The sequence below is a fragment of the Zootermopsis nevadensis genome, unplaced genomic scaffold (genome assembly GCF_977971745.1).
Source record: "Zootermopsis nevadensis isolate Lab colony 2312 unplaced genomic scaffold, Znev_1.0 Znev_ptg000001l, whole genome shotgun sequence".
In the NCBI taxonomy this organism is placed as follows: domain Eukaryota; kingdom Metazoa; phylum Arthropoda; class Insecta; order Blattodea; family Termopsidae; genus Zootermopsis; species Zootermopsis nevadensis.
The window spans coordinates 6,427,681-6,447,647 of NW_028259133.1; the positions used below are offsets into that span (position 1 = coordinate 6,427,681).

Sequence of the window (19,967 nt, forward strand, 5' to 3'; positions counted from 1 at the left end):
CGCACGAGTGTAGACATAGCTTTTGAGTAATGTTCACAGTTGATTGTATGCATTCTGTACATCTACTTAAGATACAGTCACTGATGAAACGCATTTCTGACAGGATACAACATGGCTCCGATATCTAAGTATATAAGTGTATCAATTTTGAGTTTACATCGATGTTGGACAAGAAAGCAACTCTGTGAAGTGTCAAAGGTAAACGTAAAGATGCATATTGTCATAGTGTATGCTGTTTACGATGTGTTACATCATAGTTCAAGGTTAAGAATGACGTTTCCACATAAAAGGATTATCGTCTTTAACCTACAATATGCTCAACAGTTTTGTAATGTATTCACAAACCTGTATTATGTGTAGTACGGAAGTGCTATGTTACAGTTACCCCCCTTGTTGTTTGTTTCAGGTGTTTTCTTGTCCATATTCTTTTATAACAAACAGAAACAACAAAATAAGAACTGCTACAGAAGCTGTGAAGGATATCCCAAACGGAGCCAACCTGTTAATAGGTGGTAAGAAATGTTGGGTGTCAGTGCTCTTATACTACAAAATTACAGAATCAGTAATCCACTATAAATGCTTATAACTGGACTATTGATCTCATACAACTTACAATTTAATAACACCAGTGTCTTATAGAATTAATAACTGTACAATTGCATTGCATACACGTTGGAATTCCGGGATCAGACTGCAGTTCTCGTGTCTCTTTCCCTCTGTACCCCTTTGTATTGCCAACTGGTGCACTCTACTCTCACATAAAACTAACATTCCAGTGATAGGTTAGTGGGGTTGTGTAGGTGACAGCAGTTTGTGTCAGGCTTAGTAATTTTAAATAAAAAAGTATTTAAAAAAAAACCGATGAGAAAAGTGAACTGTTAAATGGATTTGAATGAAACTCATACAAGTTGTGAAAAACAGAAGTAAGTTTGTATGCAAAAATATTTATTCTATTCAGAGTTCCATTCAAATCCACTGAGCTGTTTATTTTTACTGTTGTTTAAATCTTCTTTACCATGTGTTAATAGATGATTATTGTATTGCAAAGTTGCTTTTCCTTTAGGTTTTTTATACTTTTGCATAAGCGAAGAACTCCTTATGGATCCATCCATGTCTGACTAACTCTCTACCATATTTTTAGCCACCCCTGCGAACTAGGTAACCCCAGGCAAAGTGAATGTAGGAATTCAAATGCTGGGGGTTCCTCTCCATCACTCTAGGGATGGTGGTGCTTCTGCCTGAGTGAAACTCTTTCCTCTGGGCCTTTGTCACCCTCATGTTTCTTCATTTTTGGTTCTCACCCACAATTCTTTCTCTCTCTAGCTTTTCTCCTCCCGAGTTACCCTTGCACAGTTGGAAACCCCTAGGCTTTTTCCATCTCAGGTTAGAGCACCCAGGCCTTGGAAACACCAGAACTGCTCCAAATGGGTTTGGCCATCCACTGGGGTAGGCCAACTCCAGGGGTTGGTGCCCCCCCCCAGGTATTGCCCCAACTGCACTTGTTCCCAACTGGGCATGCAACCACTATTGGATCTTCAACACCCAGGCCTTTCCACCTGTACCTACCCCACTGGACTTCCAAATTCATTGCTTATCCTTCATTGGGAATGGACACTTCTGGGTTTCCACCATGCCAAGTTAGGCCACCACCGGCACTGCCCACAACAGGCTTTGCCGCACATGAAGCTAGGTCATCTGTGGGGCCTTAATCCACAAGGTAAAATGAGAGAGATTTTCCCCAATCTTGCTTCAAACTGGGGTTGACACCCCCACAGCTTAACAGACCTGTTCTTTCCCCAACAAACTTGTGACTTGTGGCCAAGCCACCATTTCTTGTTGCTGCAGAGGCTTTGCCCTCCTGACTTTCAGAAACAACATGTTTGCCCTCGCTGGACTTGGAAACTACTGGCCACCAAAGGGGACTGCCATCCAGAGGCTTGGATCACTAGGGTTCTAGCACACCATGGATTTTTCCAACAAGCTTCCTCAAAGTCAGGCTTGTTACCTCATTGCGTCACATCTTTCATCCCATTGTTGGAGTACATTGTAGGATTTGAGGTTTCCATGGCGGTGAGTCTTCTGGGTTGTTGTGCCATGTAGTCTGGTAGAAGTTTACCTACGTTTCAAAGGTCCTTGCTGCCTCCATCTTGAGGGCGATGAGTAAGCTGTGAAAGTGGAAAGCGCTGGAGTTATAGGGACCAAACATTTAAGGAATTGCCTAACCGTAAAGTAGTGCAGACTGGTGTCAGAATCAGGTGAGGATATGTGAACCAATAGGAGCGTGTGGGCGTGGCACAGCATGTGTGAGAGAGATGGAGCTAAGGAAAGAGATATAGGTCCAAAAAGGCAGCCCTTTTAAGGGCTTCTCGGAGTCTGACCGGTGGATTACCAGACATATGGGAGGTGTGTGGTCATGATGTGGGGGAAACAGGAGCCAGGGCCAGATGTGCCTTGAATAGGGCTGAGTAGTGGTTAGTGGAATAGGAGGGATTAGCAACGCACTATGGGATGTTTCTGGGGTCCTTGGAGAGAGTGGTTAAGGGGCTTCCATGACCAGTTCAGGCAAAGTCCATCCTCACTGTCACTGTTCAGATCTACATTGTGAGAGATTTTGAGATGAGTTGAGATGGAAGATTATCTACCATACTGTAATTTGATATTACACTCCAAGCTTTTTATGAAAAATTTCAATAATTATACTTGTCTGAGAATCATTTTATTGCTCATTGGAAACAAAATCTCCAGACTTAAAATTATATGAAGATTTCTGTCTTCTGGGTTGTTGCGCTTTGTAGACTGGCCGATGTTAACCAACGTTTCAGAGGTCATACTGCCTCCATCATCAATTATATGTTTAAGATTTATTCTATTTCTAGGCTTTGGACTGTGTGGAATTCCTGAGAATCTGATATCAGAAATCTTAAAAACAGATATAAGAGAACTAACTGTTGTCAGCAATAATGCTGGTGTGGATGATTTTGGTTTGGGCCTGCTTCTGAAAGAGCGTCGTTTGAAGCGGATAATAGCATCATATGTTGGTGAGAATGCAGAGTTTGAACGCCAGTATCTGTCTGGAGAACTGGAGCTTGAATTAACACCACAGGTGAGTGACAGAATTATTAGAGGTTTCTTAATCTATTAGACATTTGGTAGGACTCTGTGAACAAGTGATCAGCCCATCACAAGGCTTCTACCTATACACCGGACAGCACAACACAGAAAGATGCAGACAGACATCCATGCCTTGAGCGGGATTCAAACCCATGGCCACAGTGTCCAAGAGCACGAGACCCACGCCACAGACCACGCAGCCACTTTGACCAGCTTTGTTTGGGATGGCATACATAAATTGAATTTAGGACTAAAAGTTTGCTCTGTATTATGTAGCTTATATTGAGATGGTTACTAGTTTAAATTCTTGGGGCTAGCTATCCTGAGTTTATTAATAGTTCCTCCACAGAAGTGCATGTGTTTGCATCTTACAATATAGCTTGGCTGAAACATAAAAGATTTGTATGCCTCCAACATAATGATACATAGTGCTAAAGCATAAAAGTGGGTGTGCTTGAAAATTGAAAAGTATTGAAACAGCACAAGGTCATGAACCTGGAAAACAGAACTTAATTCAAGGGTTTATACAAAAGACTGTCCCGCGCTGTAGCCGCGCGGTCTGAGGCATCGTGCTTTGGACCGGCGATACGGAATGCGCGCTGGTTCGAGTCTCGGGGGAGAAGAAATTTTCTCATGAGCTTTCAACCAGTGTATGGGACCGGTGCCAACCCAGCATCGTGAGGAAATTGGGGGGCTACAATGAGTAGCGTAATCCGTTCAGGAAAGCTAGCAATGGCTGGGGGTTCGTCGTGCTGACCACACGTCACCATATATCTGGTTGGATGATCGTTCACCTCTGTTTAGGCATGTGAACGTGATGCCAGGAGTCAAGCTAGTCAGCTTTGGCTCTCTGGAGCTGTTACGCCACAGATTTAATTTAATTTAATACAAAAGACTATAACAGTTTTCAGCGGAAGTGGCGGCTGAAGCGTGCACCAATCACATGTGCTGTGCCATGGTAGGAAGTAGAGGTGGGAGGTGGAGGGGTGAGAAAGAGAGGAAACAAACATACATTGGTGCCAGATGTAGCATCATGGAACATTGGTTTCTGGTGAATGGTCACAACACTACACAAAGACATGTAAGAATTGGCAACAATGCAGTGCGGCTGCTGATGCTTCTACCATGGGGTTTCTGAACAGACTGAGGTCTCCCTGCTTACCAACAGACCATTGAGCTGATTGGTCACTCACAAAGAGCAGAACTTGACTCAGCCGCCAATTCCACTGAAAAATACTATAGTGTAAATAAATATAAATATATAGCACTCACAACATCTTTGATCTTTTTTATTTGGTACTTCTATATCAACTTGATAATTGCATTTTAGGTCTCAGATCAGCTCTACAGTTTCACTTATGTTGATTTAAAAGATGTAATTTTCATATAATATATTCCTCTGTGGTACCATTATGTATGTATTTTGAGGGTGAACTCTAGTGTTATAGTAAATTTCTTTCTTGTAACATTCCTGAAAAGCACCATTTTTTGGTATAAATAATACATGCTGTAGAAATCTAAATGCATTAAACTAATATCACAAACACACTAAATATCAGCCTAATTGGTAGGTTGATATTAGTAATTTTTCTGTTTGAAACTATTACTCTCACTGAACAAGAGTGTTTTTTAAAGGGGACTTTGGCTGAAAGGATCCGTGCTGGTGGTGCTGGTATACCTGCATTCTACACACCGACAGGTTATGGCACACTCATCCATGAGGGTGGAGTACCAATTAAATACAAGCCAGGTGGAGAGGTTTGTTTTTTAATTCCTGTTTTTAATTTTTATGCCCATTACTAATCTATTTTACACAGTAAAATAACAGCTTCAGAATTAAAATTATAATGGGAAAAAAATGATGGATACTTTTAGGGTAGCTTAGTCAGTGACTGACTATGGACTGGACGACCAAGGTTCAATCCCCAACAGGGACAGGGGATTTTTCCTCTAGCCTCTGCGTACATTTCAGCCACTTCAATGTTATGTGATCACCATTTATGGGTCATATGTGAATGCTGCTTGGCAGTTCTTTATATGAGGGCCATATTAACCTTTAAACAACAGGGATTTAAATGGCAAAGTGGTAGCAGCCCTACGGAGGTTTTTTTCCAGGTTTTTAAACTTTGATATTATCTAAAGTAAACATGATAAATTGACGAAATAAAAGCCATATTTATTCGAATATAACAGAGAATACATAGAGTTTTTTTAAAAATGCAGTTAATATGTTAATTGCCTAAATAGGTCTTATTAACTTTACTTTCTCCTTTGGAAGCTCATTCGACATGGTAGAAGCCATGGTTGTGAACTAATGACCACACAGAAAAATTTGTTTCCCCTACTTCAGTGGATACACATTGTTTTCACCCATCATGCTGAGGAATGTGAGAATCTTTGAATAGGGGGTCTGAAAAGGAAGCGGAAGCCCACTTGACAATAACAATGTTTATTGCTGTTTATGGTTATAATTCCCGGGTTGACAGCTCAGGTTGAACTTGTCAGAACCCTAGAGAAAGTGATGCAATATTTGCAGCCCCTAAAAGAGGCCAAAAGAAGTAGCCAAGTCTACTTACAATGTTGCAAGTTTTGAGTTCCGCACAAGGAACGTTCGTGGGGCTGAGTACACAACTTACGTCTCAGACAAGGAACGCTAGTAAGATAAAGGTTAAATTGTTCTTGTTTTGATTTTTGGGAGAGGGAGAAGATATTGTGTCACCATCAGTGGACTAGTGGTTAGCGTGCTTGCCACTGGACCCAAGGTTTGCAGGTTCAAACCTGGCCAAGGTCAGTGGACTTTTAAGGGTGGTAAAAATCCGTAGCACAACTTCCTTCAGAGGGGAAGTAAAGCAGGCGGTTCCATGTCATAGATTTATGGCATGGGACTGCATGAATGAGATGTTTCGTAAGTGAAATTTAGCAGCCAATTCTCACCCAAGTCTCCCGATTGACTGCTAGATGGCTCTGGCAGTGAAATCGGGATTGAGTAGAATTTTGCAGAGTTAGTGGGCTGGTCACTCACTACTCACAAATGCACACTTCAAAGAGTGAGAAACCTCTGTAGAAGCTGCCAAGACCCACGTTGGGTTGTAGAACAACTGATGATGATGAGAATATATTGTATGCCCTTTGATCTATCAGTTTACCAACCATTTATAATATTACTATTGTTTTCAAGGTGGAAATTGCCAGTAAGAAACATTCAACTGAAAAATTCAATGGAAAACCGTACGTCATGGAGAAAGCCATCACTGGGGATTTTGCATTAGTAAAAGCATGGAAAGCTGATGAAGTTGGCAATCTCATTTTCAGGTACAGTTTAAACATATATTTTTCCCTCTTGTTTCTCCCACATATATTTCCTAAACCATCTTAGTATATAAGCAGACTTGATGGATTGCAGCAGACTTTCTCATTCTGTTGTACAGGCGATGAGATTTTGCTATGTGCAGTTTAACATATCCATGGATATTTCAGTATTATGAAGAGCATCAGTTTCCTATCTTCAGCCATGGTAAAAGCTGCTGCACAGGCCCACTGAGTTGTGCACACAATTTCACTGACTCACCCTATTATTTTGACTTTGGGGACTACAAATTAGTGGTGTATCACTCATGAAATCCATTTACATTTACAATTTTGTGTTTTTTACATAAACATAGTGATTCACAGGAACACAACACCTGCATATAACCAGACTCACCTTTATAGATTTCACAGTCATGAAAAAAAAGAAAGATCATCAAGAAAAATGCAGAGGCTTCATTAGTTGCTAGTTAGGAAGTTGATCTGGAAGTAAATGCAGAGGAAATTAAGTATAGGCGTATGTTCATGTCTCATTATCAGACAGCAGAAGAAATCAGGTATAAAGGTAGCTTTGAAAATGTGGCAAAGTTGAAATATTTGGGAGCAAGTATAACAAATAGAAATTGTATTTACAAGAAAATTAAGAACAGACAAAACTTTGGGAAATGCTTGCTGTCGTACAGATCAGAATCTTTTGGGAAAAGGGGTTGGAGGGTGTGGTTTGAATTCATCTGGCTCAGAATAAGGCTGTGTGGCAGATTCTTTTTGACATGTGAATGAACCTTTGGGTTCCATGAAAACCAAATTTCTTAACTAGCTGAGCATAAAATTAACTTCTTAAAAAGGACTCTACTCTGTGGATTAGTTAGGTTTTATGTTCAGGTGTCTCATACAAGTTTTCCAAAGTACCATGTATGACCCTATCATGGTTAGCACAGCTTAACATACAGAATGTTACAGAAAATAATAATGTAACAGGAATTAAAGAAGTTGTGAGACATGTACAATGCCTACTTTTCTTCAGATATTTAAATTTGTGTTACTCATTCCACGAAAATCTGGAATTTGGTTGAAGGGCTGTTAGCAGAGACTTACAGGATGGACGAATAGATACACAGACACACGGCCATGAGGTTATGACAGGTAGGCTGTCCTCCCAGTCTCTTGAACAAACAGATTAGGTGAAAATTTCTGTCTTCTGGGTTGTTGCTCTGTGTAGTCTGGTCGATGTTTACCAACATTTCAGAGGTCATACTGCCTGCATCATCAGGGTGATCGCCCTGATGTCGGAAGCAGTATGACCTCTGAAACGTTGGTAAACATTGACCAGACTACACAGTGCAATAACCCAGAAGACAGAAATCTTCATACTCACCGTTGTGAAAATCTCAAATCTTACAGATTAGGTGAAGTCCAGTTATTTTAAGTACAAGCCGAATAGCATTAAAAAGTTTGAATATATTTATTATCTGTCAAAATAATTGCTATTTTAGAGATTGTGAAGCACTCTTGTATATGTTTTGATTATGGTCTTCCGGGTCATGACACTGTACTCTTGTAGATGGCTACCAGTGTTTTGGAAGAACCTGCTTCTTGTGTCTTGTTTGTGACAGTATATAGTTAGTTAGTTACCATTATTTATGGAACCTTTTGCCTCCATATTCTACCCCAAATATGGAGGCTGGAATTTGGTCTAAAACACTTGCAACCATTTATAAAAGTACACAGTGTCACAGCATAGAAGATCACAGTCTAATATTTTGCTTATATGAAAATCTTAGATCTCATTACTCACTCTGTTTTAAATAGAAGTTATTAAGCCGTTTAATATGTTTTCATTTATGACAGATATTACTTATTTCTAAAAAAGGTATTTTTATGTAGAGTTTCAGAACCATGTGTTGAGTGGTGGTTGTGATTCATCTTATGCTTTAGAATTCTTGATATGATCATGGTGGTAAAGGTAGATGGAAGGATATTAGAAATGGTGTTGAGATTGATTCATATGTTATTTGTACCATACAAATCATTTTCCTTTAGAAAACTAGCTACAGATTGTTAATCTGTAGACAACTATGAACCTGAGCAAGCACAGTGCTCTTAATTTTGATGATTTTGTTTTTAGTTTAGTATATTATGTTTGCTTAACAAAGAGTGTACATACTTAATTTTCTAGAATGTATGGCACATTTTGTAGTGATTTTTATACTTTTTAATTGTAGGAAATCTGCTCAAAACTTTAATTCAACCATGTGCAAAGCAGCAAAGGTAACAATTGCAGAAGTAGAAGAAATTGTGCCAGTGGGCTCAATTCCTCCTGATGCAGTTCATGTTCCAGGCATCTTTGTTCACAGGATTGTTAAGGGTGACAAGTATGAGAAGAGAATAGAGGTGAGAAAGGAAATGCATTTGTGTGACGAGTTTTAAACATGACTTTTACCATGAGAAGGAGCTAACAAAATGTAAATATGCTTTACATTGGATCTGCATCAACAAAAATATAACAAACAGATGTACAGGGTAAATCAAAAGTAGCCGCACAACTTTGGAGAACTGTAACTGTGTTACCTGTAGCCAAAATGTGCTGATATCAGCACATATCTGTAGAGTGTAACCTCAAGTTTCGTTTGTTTGTTGTAGTTCTTTACATTGCCACTGAGAGCGCTTGTGAATTGTGGAAAACCAAGTGGAGTCTTATAGTGGTGATGAAAGAGCACAATGTGTGTTCTGGTTCCATCAAACGAATCCTCTTCCGTAATTCTCTAAGATCGTTGGGTGGCAAACGTGATCCTTAATATATCCCCACAGGAAAAAATCTACTGGCGTGAGATCTGGTGAACGAGGTTGCCAAGCGACTGGACCTGTTCGCCTAATCCACCGACCTGGGAAGTGGAGATCCAAACATGCTCTGACTTCTGTATGGAAGTGAGGGGGTGCACCATCATCTTGAAATTGAGTTGCACTTTTCGTTTGTTCGAACCAGAACACACATTGTGCTCTTTCCTCGCCACTATTATTATTCAGTGTTCTGTCTTACAAGAGGTCCATTGCTCTGCCCAAAAAGAGCTCTCCAATTTTCCCTATTCTCAACTTCTCGTTTTAATTCCTGGAACTTCATCTTCTTTCCTTGTTTCAGATCGTCGGTAACCTTATCAGTCTTCTTCCCAGTCCTCGCTTTCCTTCAACCTCTCCTTCGATGATATCACTCAGTAACCCATTCCTTCTCATAATATGTCCCAGCCAGTTAGCTTTCCTTCGTGTAATCGCTTGCAGAATGTTTCTTTGCTCGTTGACTCTCCTCAATACTTCTTCGTTGGTCACTCGTTCCGTCCACCTGATCTTCTCTATTCTTCTCCAACACCACATTTCAAAACTCTCCAGGTATTTCTGTTCCTTCTTCTTGAGTGTCCAAGTCTCTGCTCCATACAGCGCGACACTCCATATGTAACACTTCACTAGTTTCTTCTTCATCTCCAAGCCCAACTTGCTAGTGAGAAGTATCCTCTTCTTGACGAAAGCTGCCTTGGCCATGGCTATCCTTGCTTTTACTTCCTTGGTGCATAGAGTGTCCGTCGTGATTATGCTTCCCAAGTACTTGAAATGCTCCACATTCTCCAGCTGTTGGTTTCCAATTACAACGTTCAATGGTTCTGCTCTCGGTGCTATCCTCATTACCTTTGATTTTTCAATGTTGATTTCCATTCCATACTCTACCTGTTTCCACTAACTTGTCCATCATGTTCTGTAATTCCTCTTCTTCCTTTGCCAATACTACTAAGTCGTCTGCATACTTTACAGTCGTTATCACTCTTCCTCCAATTTTGAAGTCTCCTGTTCCCTCCAGAGCTTCCTTGGCAAGCCATTCCTCGCCACTATAAGTCTCAATTGTGTTTTAAACAAATCACAAGCGCTCTCAGTGGCAATGTGAATAACTACAACGAACAAACGAATTTTAGGTTACGCTCTACAGATATCTGCTGATATCAGCACATTTTGGCTGCAGTTAACACGGTTACAGTTCTCCAAAGTTGTGCAGCTCTTTTGACTTACCCTGTATTTGAGTGTGATGAGGGATTGCATTGTGTATTATAACAAACTGTTTGATGTTGACAAAGACCAATTAATTACCCTTTTCATGTTATTTTATTTGGCAGTTTTTATTTTCTAGTAATTACTTTTAAATAAGCAAATGGAAATTAATAACATTGTGGTTATGTTCTCCTTGTATGTGTGTGGTGTTTTTAGAGACTGGTAGTGCGGAAAGAGGCTAAGCACTCATTGGCTTCATCAATGCCAGCAGCTCTGATGAGGGAGAGGATAGCTCGTCGAGCCGCGGCAGAATTCACAGATGGGATGTATGGTATCCTTCATAGGAAGTTGCATTCAGTATGAAAGATAGGAAATGTTCCTATTGTAGGATTCGAGATTCTCACAGCAGTGAGTACAAAGATGGCTGTCTTCTGGGTTGTAGCGTTGTATAATCTGGTAGAAGTTTACCAATGTTTCAGAGGTCCTTATTGCCACACCGCCCTGATGATAGAGGACCTCTGAAATGTTGGTAAGCTTCTACCTGATTACATGGCACTGCAACCCACATGACAGTCATCTTTAATGTTCTTATTATTTTATTTTATTTCATTTTATTTCTTGTTTGAAATTATTTACCTTGGTTGAGGCTTCAATATGGATCTTCTGTTTTCTGTTCATGTTACCTGTTAGTGGGGTACTACAGTGTGTTAACCACAGGTAATGGATGAAGACAATGTAGAAGATCCATTTTAAATTTCTGGCCTGAGTGCTGTAGTCTTACACAGGAATGAAAATACTGTACTGTGTCATGTTGGAAGTGTGTTATTGTTGATGGTGTAATACATTTCATGTAATTATTCTCTTGGACTTTATTCAGTATCTAAATGTATTTATTTAATCACAACATATTGGAAGGTAGATCTAGTTCATTCGTCATCTAAGTGTAAAAACACATTGCAGAAGTTGGTTCTACTTCTAAAATGTCGTAGTTTTAAAACTCTTGGACATTGAATAAAGTCTGACAGAATAATTATACAGTTCATTATGATGATTTATGAGGAAGTTACAAAATGCTCTTAAAAGTTCAGAAGAGTCTCATCAGACAAATTATTTAGTTCTTGTATTCTGTATAGTGTGCATTTTGTTTGACATTGTTTTATGTGATTTAGTTATAGTAGTTATATGTATTGTTTGAATGTATTTATTACTTTAGTTTGTAGTGGTATATAGGACCGAATTGGGAAACCAAGAATTGATAATTAACTTCATTTGTTGTGTTTGGTTAATGAGGGTTAACAGGGAAGTATTTAAGGATTTTCCAAGGCATTGCTTTTTAATTGAGCACATTGCAGTCAGGCACCTATCACTTGTAGCCAGTGTTTGTGTTACGTTGTTTATATGCACGAAATACCAAGAACACATATAGCTGATATTCAGACATGTTACTCAGGTGTATTGAACTAAAGAATGACAGTTGTCGGTGGTCTTATATAGATTGAGTGTAACAGATTGCTATGCTGTTCGACAGTGCAGTGCAAGGCTCTTTGCATGTAATGAGTAACTCTTAATAAGGAAATATAATCTTCCATGTTGTAGAATTGATGTGATAGATAACGCAGTCCATGATGGTTAATTCTAAAGACAGTTGACCTGGTGACAGATTGTTAACCACCAGCACACTATTCATTTGAATTTGGTGTATTATGGGTCACTTTAGTATAGGAAAGGTGTCAACATGTGACCCTTATTTTGTCTTGTGACACTGGGGTGGGGAATATGGCTGTCTGAATGCAGGATGTACTGGGTGTGTAATGTTAGTGCTGACATTAGATGACAGTGTTTCATTCTATCCAAAACAGAAGTATGATCATTTTCTGCACAGTGAAGTATTTTGACATATTCTGAAACTTATTCAGCAAGCTCTTTTTTATCTGTGTTAGTGGAAAGAGATCCGGGGTAGGTCAGTCAATATTATGACTAGCTACAGGCTGGATGATCGGGGTTCTATCCCCGATGGGGCAGATGATTTTTCCTCTAGCCTGTGTGTATAGACCAGCTCTGGGGCCCACCCATCCTCCTATTTAATGGGTACCAGGGTCCTTTCCCACGGTAAAGTGCAGCTGGTGTGTGACACTGACCACTCACCGCATCTAGTGCCAAGGTTAAGAATGAGTAGAAGCTATACCACCTCTCCCCTCAAGTGCCTACATGGCATATAGTGGGACAGCTTTACTTTTGTTTTTACTTTTTGTGAGTGGACAGAAGAACTGACACATTACTCAAAATGGCAGCTAATCTGATGTAGTGTTTTTATGTTTGCTTTCAAGTTACATACTTGCTTGCTTATGTTAGATCTCAGTTACAGCCATCTGATCAGAAAATAATGTGTTCTCCAGTTTTAAATAATTGATTAATATTTCATTTCACTCAATAGCAACTGAATGTTTTTTACTCCAGCATTAATGCAATTTATTCATCCTCACTTTTGTCTGTTCAAAGCTGCCCCATCTTGTCAGTTAGAACATAACTAGAGTATCTACAGTCATCTTAAACTACAATTTATTGTAGTTGTGTATACTTTCATAACCTTCCATATTCATCAGCCATAGACGTCATTTACTTATGAAAGCACAATATGAACTTTTTTCTTTGCCTGCAAACACGTTTTACTGTGATTTTCTTAAGGTACCGTGCTTTCCGGTACACTGTGATTTGTTGTTTCATGTTCAGCATTTAACATTTTTCATGGATTTAAACCCCCATACAAGAGGGTTCCAGTGAGGCTTCAACTCCACAGTCAGCATTTAGCAGTTTAGCTTAACCTATCATAACTTCACCATTACTCTATGCATCTCAAGGTTTATGTCATGTTCCCAATGTAAGAGTACTTCGTGCTAACAAGCTTTCCTCTATTTGAATGTTGTCTTGCTTCTATGACATGGATGTGGGTTTAGACGTAAGGGGGTTTAAAATATAAAATATTTTCATGAAATACTGGTTACACCCACTACTTCTAATATGAAAACATGGAATAGTTTTGTTGCATTGCTCCATGAAGTGGCTGACAAGAACTGTATGAATGGAATCGGCACTAGGAAGAGGGGATGCATTTCATGCATGGTGAATTATGCATTCCTGAAATATTATGATGGAAAAAGTTTGTAGTATAGCAGTAGAAAGGCTAGAGTTGATAGTCTACGCAATTTAAACATTTACTTAGAGATAGAATGATCCATATACATAATTGTTATTATTTTTAGGCCAGTAATTTTAAGTGGGCAGGACAGTAATTAATCTGTAAAACTGATAATTGAGGGTACTGGCCTAAGCACATTTACTTCAGCAAATTGTCACTTTCATACATCTCAACATGTAAATCTAGATGCTGGGATTGTCTCCTTCATGTGAATCCAACAGAAGAGGTTTTATCACCTGAAGATGGGGTAGAGGCAACCCATGAAACATTATGGTTTCATTTTAATGTAGTGAATGATGGATTTCATTTAAAAGAACAACAATATTGAACATTTCAATGTTTAAATTTTTTTTCTGAACGTTGTCATACATATCACTTTGTTCAGGTAACATACATTAAAACTGAACTGGAATCAAGACATACATCTCAGATGTTAGTTTCAGTTTTTTAAATGCAAGTGCTTTGTGGGCAGTGTGTTAATAATGTTTCAGTTGTTCAGTATGAAATCTATGTGAGTTAGGCTACAACTGTTGTGTCAGGAAAAATATAAATAACTGGATAATACACATGGATAAAAAAATAGTTTACTGTTTGACATATCATAGTTTGCTTATACAGTGTATATATAAATTGTCTTTTCAATATTACTTGTGAATCAAACCTTTTTGGAAAGACATAGACACACTGAGCATAATCTGCAAAAAAACTCTCAAAGTTTTTCTGAACATCATTCATATTCAACATGGGTACCACTGTCACATGTACAATGCCCAAACAATATTTATGCCCCATCCATGTATGTTGTGGGATGTAAACTGTTGCAATAGCAGCTGCATTTTTGTCCTTCAAATTGTTGATATTTTTTCAGTCAGTCAGTAAGTAGTTCCATATAAATTTGATAGTTTTTAATTTGTCTGAAATGTTTGCAGTTTGTTTCTGTATATCCTGCAGTTGTCTTCATTACATAAAGTTGCATTGTACTAATTTCAGATTCCACTCGATAATGTCCTTAACAGTGTTAATAGCTAACTTGGGTGTTGGTATACCTGTTCAGGCCAGCAAATATGTTCCTAAAAACATGACAGTATACATCCACAGTGAAAATGGTATTTTGGGATTAGGTCCATATCCAACAAAAGAGGAAGTTGATCCAGATTTGATTAATGCTGGAACGGAAACTGTCACAGTTATACAAGGAGCTTCGTACTTCAGTAGTGATGACAGCTTTGCTATGATCAGAGGGTAAGTTAGTGGGCTATCACATGTTTATTCATTTAAAACCTCAGGATTGCCAATTGGGCACATTGAAATCCCAGAGCAGAGCAAAAATGTTGTTTATGAACTTGAATTGTTACTTTATATTATTTGCCATATATTGCATTTTAAGTAATTTCTTGTTCAGAATAACAAATATCGTCTGAAGATAGTGTACCACTGAGTTACTCATCAGTACTAAGAGAACTGTTAATCATTAGTCCCTTTTTACATAATTTCATACATTTCCCACTTACAGATGTTCTCTTATAGTTCCGGTTATTTTCCACAATATCTTTGTTTTGTACCGAGATTAAAACATGATCAACATACCATATCATGTAATTATCCCATTGAAGTTTAAAACCTTAAGCACTTTTAAACTGTCAGTCACATTCAAAATATTTTGCTTTCTAGTAGCTGAATTTCCAATTTTCCTTTTTTCAAAGTGGCCACATAGACGTGACAGTGCTTGGAGCCATGCAAGTTTCTCAGTATGGTGATCTGGCCAATTGGATGATTCCTGTAAGTTTGTAATACCTGTGTTAAAATCTTTATTGTAAAAGTATTTATGTATCATTATGTGTAAGTTTTATTTGTGTGAAAGTTATTTTTCAGAAGTTAACCAGAAATTAAATATAAAGTAGATATTCACAGGGGACAAAGTAAGTCTGTGCTTTATGTATAATCTGAATGTCTGAATGAAGTTCCTGTAGTTTGTACTCTATGTGATCTGCTTTGGAATATGAAACCTGTTTTGAATTTATGATGAAACTCTTGGAAATCAGGCTTAGTTGAGTTGATTATGTCTGTAAACATGCTTTAATTGCACCTGTTTATTTTAAGTTCCTCTGCACCATCTGTTTGATTATGTCTGTAAAGAAATTTTCTTCAGAGTGCTAACTATAGGTGCTGACATTGTACAACATTTTCACACAGATATCACTGTAACCTTAAGAAGAAATAGCAAGATACATGAATTGGTATTTCTGTACTTTATGTCTAGGGAAAAATTGTGAAGGGAATGGGAGGAGCCATGGATCTGGTAGCAGCACCACACACAAAAGTTATTGTAACCATGACACATTCAGCCTATGATGGTTCATACAAGATTGTAAGCAATTGTACCTTGCCGTTGACTGGCAAGAATTGTGTGGATATGATCATTACAGAAATGGTATGTAAGAAAATTGATTATTGTATTTTAATTGTGTATACTTTGCTGTGTGTTTGAAGGTAAGTAAAAAATTTAAATCAGTTTGATTATGAGTTTTAACAAAATAATCACATAGTTGTGAAGACATAAAATGCCGTATTTTTCTATGTACTTTGCCTCAGTCTTCTTCTTCTTCTTCCCAGAATTGCGTCTTAATCCCAACACCTGTTTACAATCAATCATTGCCCAGAATGTGTGTAAAGTGCTTCATTGCCTTCCTTTGAATTCTCCTGTGGTTCATTCAGTTTTTACCATATTGAACTGTCATTCTCCTATAAATTTAAGTAATGTTTACACCCTATGATCACCAATATCATGTTGCATATTATTGATCTTAATTGCTGTTTTCTATTAATGGAGGTGCCATGATAAACATGTCACAGTTTTGTCACTACTTAAAAGAAAATTAAAATTAACTGAACACATATGGAGGAATGTTTGAATTGTTTATATTTGCCAACTTTTTCAGTGCTGCCAACTTCACTTGAGGTAAGCTTCAGTTCTGCTTAATGTCCTACATTCCCTCATACTGTTTATCTGTTGTTATTTCTTGTAAAATGGAAAGGAAGACATAATTCTGATAAAAATAAAACAAGTTATGTTCTTCTTCTTCTTCTTCTTCTATGGCTCTCCGGTCCGTATTCATCCATGGCCTCCTCAATTCCGTCTGTCCGAGGCTTTGATCGAGGTTTCGAAACATCTTCCTTTTTACGGTGCAAGGTTGTTAGCCTTGCGACCAACCCCCAACCTGGAAGACCAGGGTACCTGTCTTAGTCTGACCTCTCCCCCTCAACCAATCTGGCTAGGGATGCCCTACAAGTAGCTATGCTACCGCCAGCATAGCTCTTGGGATTTAGTGTTGTGTTGTTTGTGTTTAAAACCTTGTGCTATAGAAAGCAGTTATCAAGGTGTTACTGGTACCTAAGTAAGAAAAGAAATTGCTCCTAGCTATCCTTACAGTAGGTGTCCAGATACTTAGGTATACAGAGAAATATTCTTTTAAAAATTGTTTAAATTGATTCTTTGTTGTAAATGTAAATTATTGTTTGTTTCTAATACTTGTTACAGGCACATGCAATTTAAACTTTGTTCAAATTTTTGTGAATATTTGCACTTGATAACAAAGTTGCTTCATTGAAATTGGGTCAGTGATCTGGAAGTAATTATTTGTATACTTAGAATATTACAAAGTGATCTGAATTTTCAGTTATTCTACATAAACATTATTTATAGTTGCCGTTTTAGCTTTCTAATTGCATGCCATCTCATTTATGTTTATGTTTCAGCTATAAGATTTCGAAACCTAATAGCATGTTGCATTGGGTTTTCAGTGGGCCAAATAAATTAAACCTTTAGTTATGAGGAAATAAAAAAAAAGGTCTTTTGAGGTGTCAGAAGATTGTCTTTTACCTATCAATTTAATTCTAAAGAATGGATAATTTTGAAACTTTTGTTCTATTGCAAATTATTCATCCATGACTATCAGTTTTTCTAGTAGCTGTGTGTAATGTACATTTTGTATGTCACTTAACTCGGACACAAATAGAATTTATGTAACAAAGCTGTTATGACACCAGTAAAGAGAAAATGAAGGAAAAGTACTCATATAAGGTGCTATCCAAAAGATTATGGACTTCCTTTGATGTTGCAAGGGAAATGATGGTATGGAGTCTTTTTGAGTAGTTTGGTGCTAGCCTTCCTCATTTAGCTTGCTTTGATATAAGTTTACTTGCCTTCAATTGAGACTGTGTTGAGTTTGCATCAAGTTTTGTTACACTCTTAGAAGAAAAAGCTTTCAAAACATATTTAAAAAGCCAACAATGGCATTTGGACAGCAAGAAATGGGCAGAATGCAAACTTTTGACCAGTTTGCAAATTTAGTCATAGACTAACATGTTGAAGATGCAGAACATTCGCGGCATCTATGAAGAGCCAAAACAGATGAGAATGTTGCTTCAGTTACTTAGTTAATTCAGTAAAACGCATTTGAATATCCATGACCTGGCAGACCAGTTGAGGCTCTCCTGTTACCTGCAAATTAATTATGATAGAAGAACTGAACAGGATATATATTGTGGAGGAATTTGTCCGACCCTGTGTTGGCTGGACACTAATAGCAATAGGACTTCAGTGTGTATCACCATGAAGAACAGGTTCAGAATGACCTGACCTTTCTTTTAAAGGTCATGAAGGAGGTGACATGGGTTTATGGATATGATCAAAAAAATGAGCAGGAGTCATGTGAGTGGAAAAACCCTTCATTTTCACATCCAAAGATCAGGCAGGTTTGTTTGAATGTCATGAGCATGTTGATAGTGTTTTCTATATGGACAGGGTCATTCACCATGAATTTGTCTCACAGGGCCAAACTGTTTACCAACACTTCTACAGAGGTACGAGGTGCAATCGGAAAGTTTCTAGACTGCGCCTATAAAAACCCGTACACTTATCTCAGGTATTAAATTCATCCATCACCCTTGAAGTAGTTCCCCTGGGAGTGAACACAACGATCCCAGCGCCGCTGCCAAGCCTGGAAGCATCCCTGGAAATCTTTCTTTGTCAGCCTGTCAAGCACCATCTGCGATTCTGCCTGAATCTCTTCTATCGTCTCAAATCTCCTTCCCTTTAGCTGAATTTTCATCTTTGGGAAGAGGAAGAAGTCACACGGCGAATAAGGAGGGTGCGGGATGACGGCCATGGTGTTTGAGGCCAAAAACTGCCGAACTTTGAGGGCGTTGTGCGCTGGCGCGTTGTCATGATGCGTCGCATGTGGATTTCTTCCTTTAGAATCAGCTGACAGGTCCCATAGCCTATCCCAACAATGTCGCACAAGTCGTTGATGGTACGACGTCGATCTTCGTGAATGGCCTGCCGAATCTTCGTAACATTTTCGGGCGTTGTGCTCGAAGATGGTCGTCCAGAACGCGCGTCATCATCGACAGAGGTTCGGCCATTTTTAAAACGTGAATGCCACACAAAAGTTTGTGCACGACCCATTGCGGACTTCCCAAATGCTTGCTTTAGCATTTCATAGGTTTCCGTAGCCGTTTTGGCGAGTCTTTGGCAAAATTTGATGCATACGCCATTCCGAAATCGCAGGAGGGTCGGTGTAATGCACTACCAAAACGCCCGTAACTAAGAAACAAATGCTAATTCGATGATGCCGGCTGGCACACTGATTCACTATGAATGTAGGCCGCACCCCCTAGCGGCAGAAGCTCGTACTACATCCGGTTCGCCCTCTATTGACACAGTCTTGAAACTTTCCGATCGCACCTCGTATTCTACAGTGTCAGTGGGAAGGCATTGGGTTCAAGCATTCAGGAAAATGGTGTGCTGGTGACTGGTTACTGCATCATGGCAGTGCTCCTGCTCACACTGCCCACTCTTTGCAGTGATATATGGCGAAGAACAACATGGCTTTGGCCCCCCTCTCCACCCCTACTGTCTAGACCTGGTTCTTAGTGATTGTTTCCAAGACTGAAACTGAAAGGGAAGAGATTCAGTGACATTTTGAAAATTCAACAGAAGTTGAAACGATACACTTGCGCAAAGGTGACTTTCTTTGAAAGTCATATCATGGAACAAGTCTTTTTTTGTAATATTATTTATTTATTATTGTATGTTACTGTGTTCAGAAACTTTTCAATAGCACCTTTCATATGAGCTGATGGTAAAGAGAGGATTTAATATCAGTTAGTACACTGAGAAATGGAAGTAAGTGCTAAGACCCTGAGGACCATTGTGCATACTGTATAAGAAAATTTGGGACCAAAATTTTGCAATGATTGTAATATAGATTTCAGATATAAGGAGATTTTTTATAAGCCTATTCATTATGTTTATAAAAGATGT

General features: G+C 38.6%; 1 protein-coding gene across 2 annotated transcripts in view; it reads left to right on the plus strand.

Moving 5' to 3' along the window:
• Positions 1-19,967, plus strand: part of LOC147875183 (succinyl-CoA:3-ketoacid coenzyme A transferase 1, mitochondrial-like) — a 28,141-nt gene that overhangs the window by 3,611 nt on the left and 4,563 nt on the right. Inside the window, exons 1-10 of one of the 2 annotated variants that reach the window (XM_087360751.1) lie at positions 43-198; positions 407-512; positions 2,877-3,103; positions 4,747-4,869; positions 6,290-6,423; positions 8,640-8,808; positions 10,663-10,777; positions 14,668-14,884; positions 15,346-15,421; positions 15,903-16,073. In XM_087360751.1, coding sequence (XP_087216877.1) covers positions 112-198; positions 407-512; positions 2,877-3,103; positions 4,747-4,869; positions 6,290-6,423; positions 8,640-8,808; positions 10,663-10,777; positions 14,668-14,884; positions 15,346-15,421; positions 15,903-16,073 — 1,425 coding nt within the window. In that variant the 5' untranslated portion in view covers positions 43-111. Of the gene's footprint in view, positions 1-42; positions 199-406; positions 513-2,876; positions 3,104-4,746; positions 4,870-6,289; positions 6,424-8,639; positions 8,809-10,662; positions 10,778-14,667; positions 14,885-15,345; positions 15,422-15,902; positions 16,074-19,967 lie in introns of those variants that run through there. The other variant, XM_087360694.1, reaches the window with a different exon arrangement.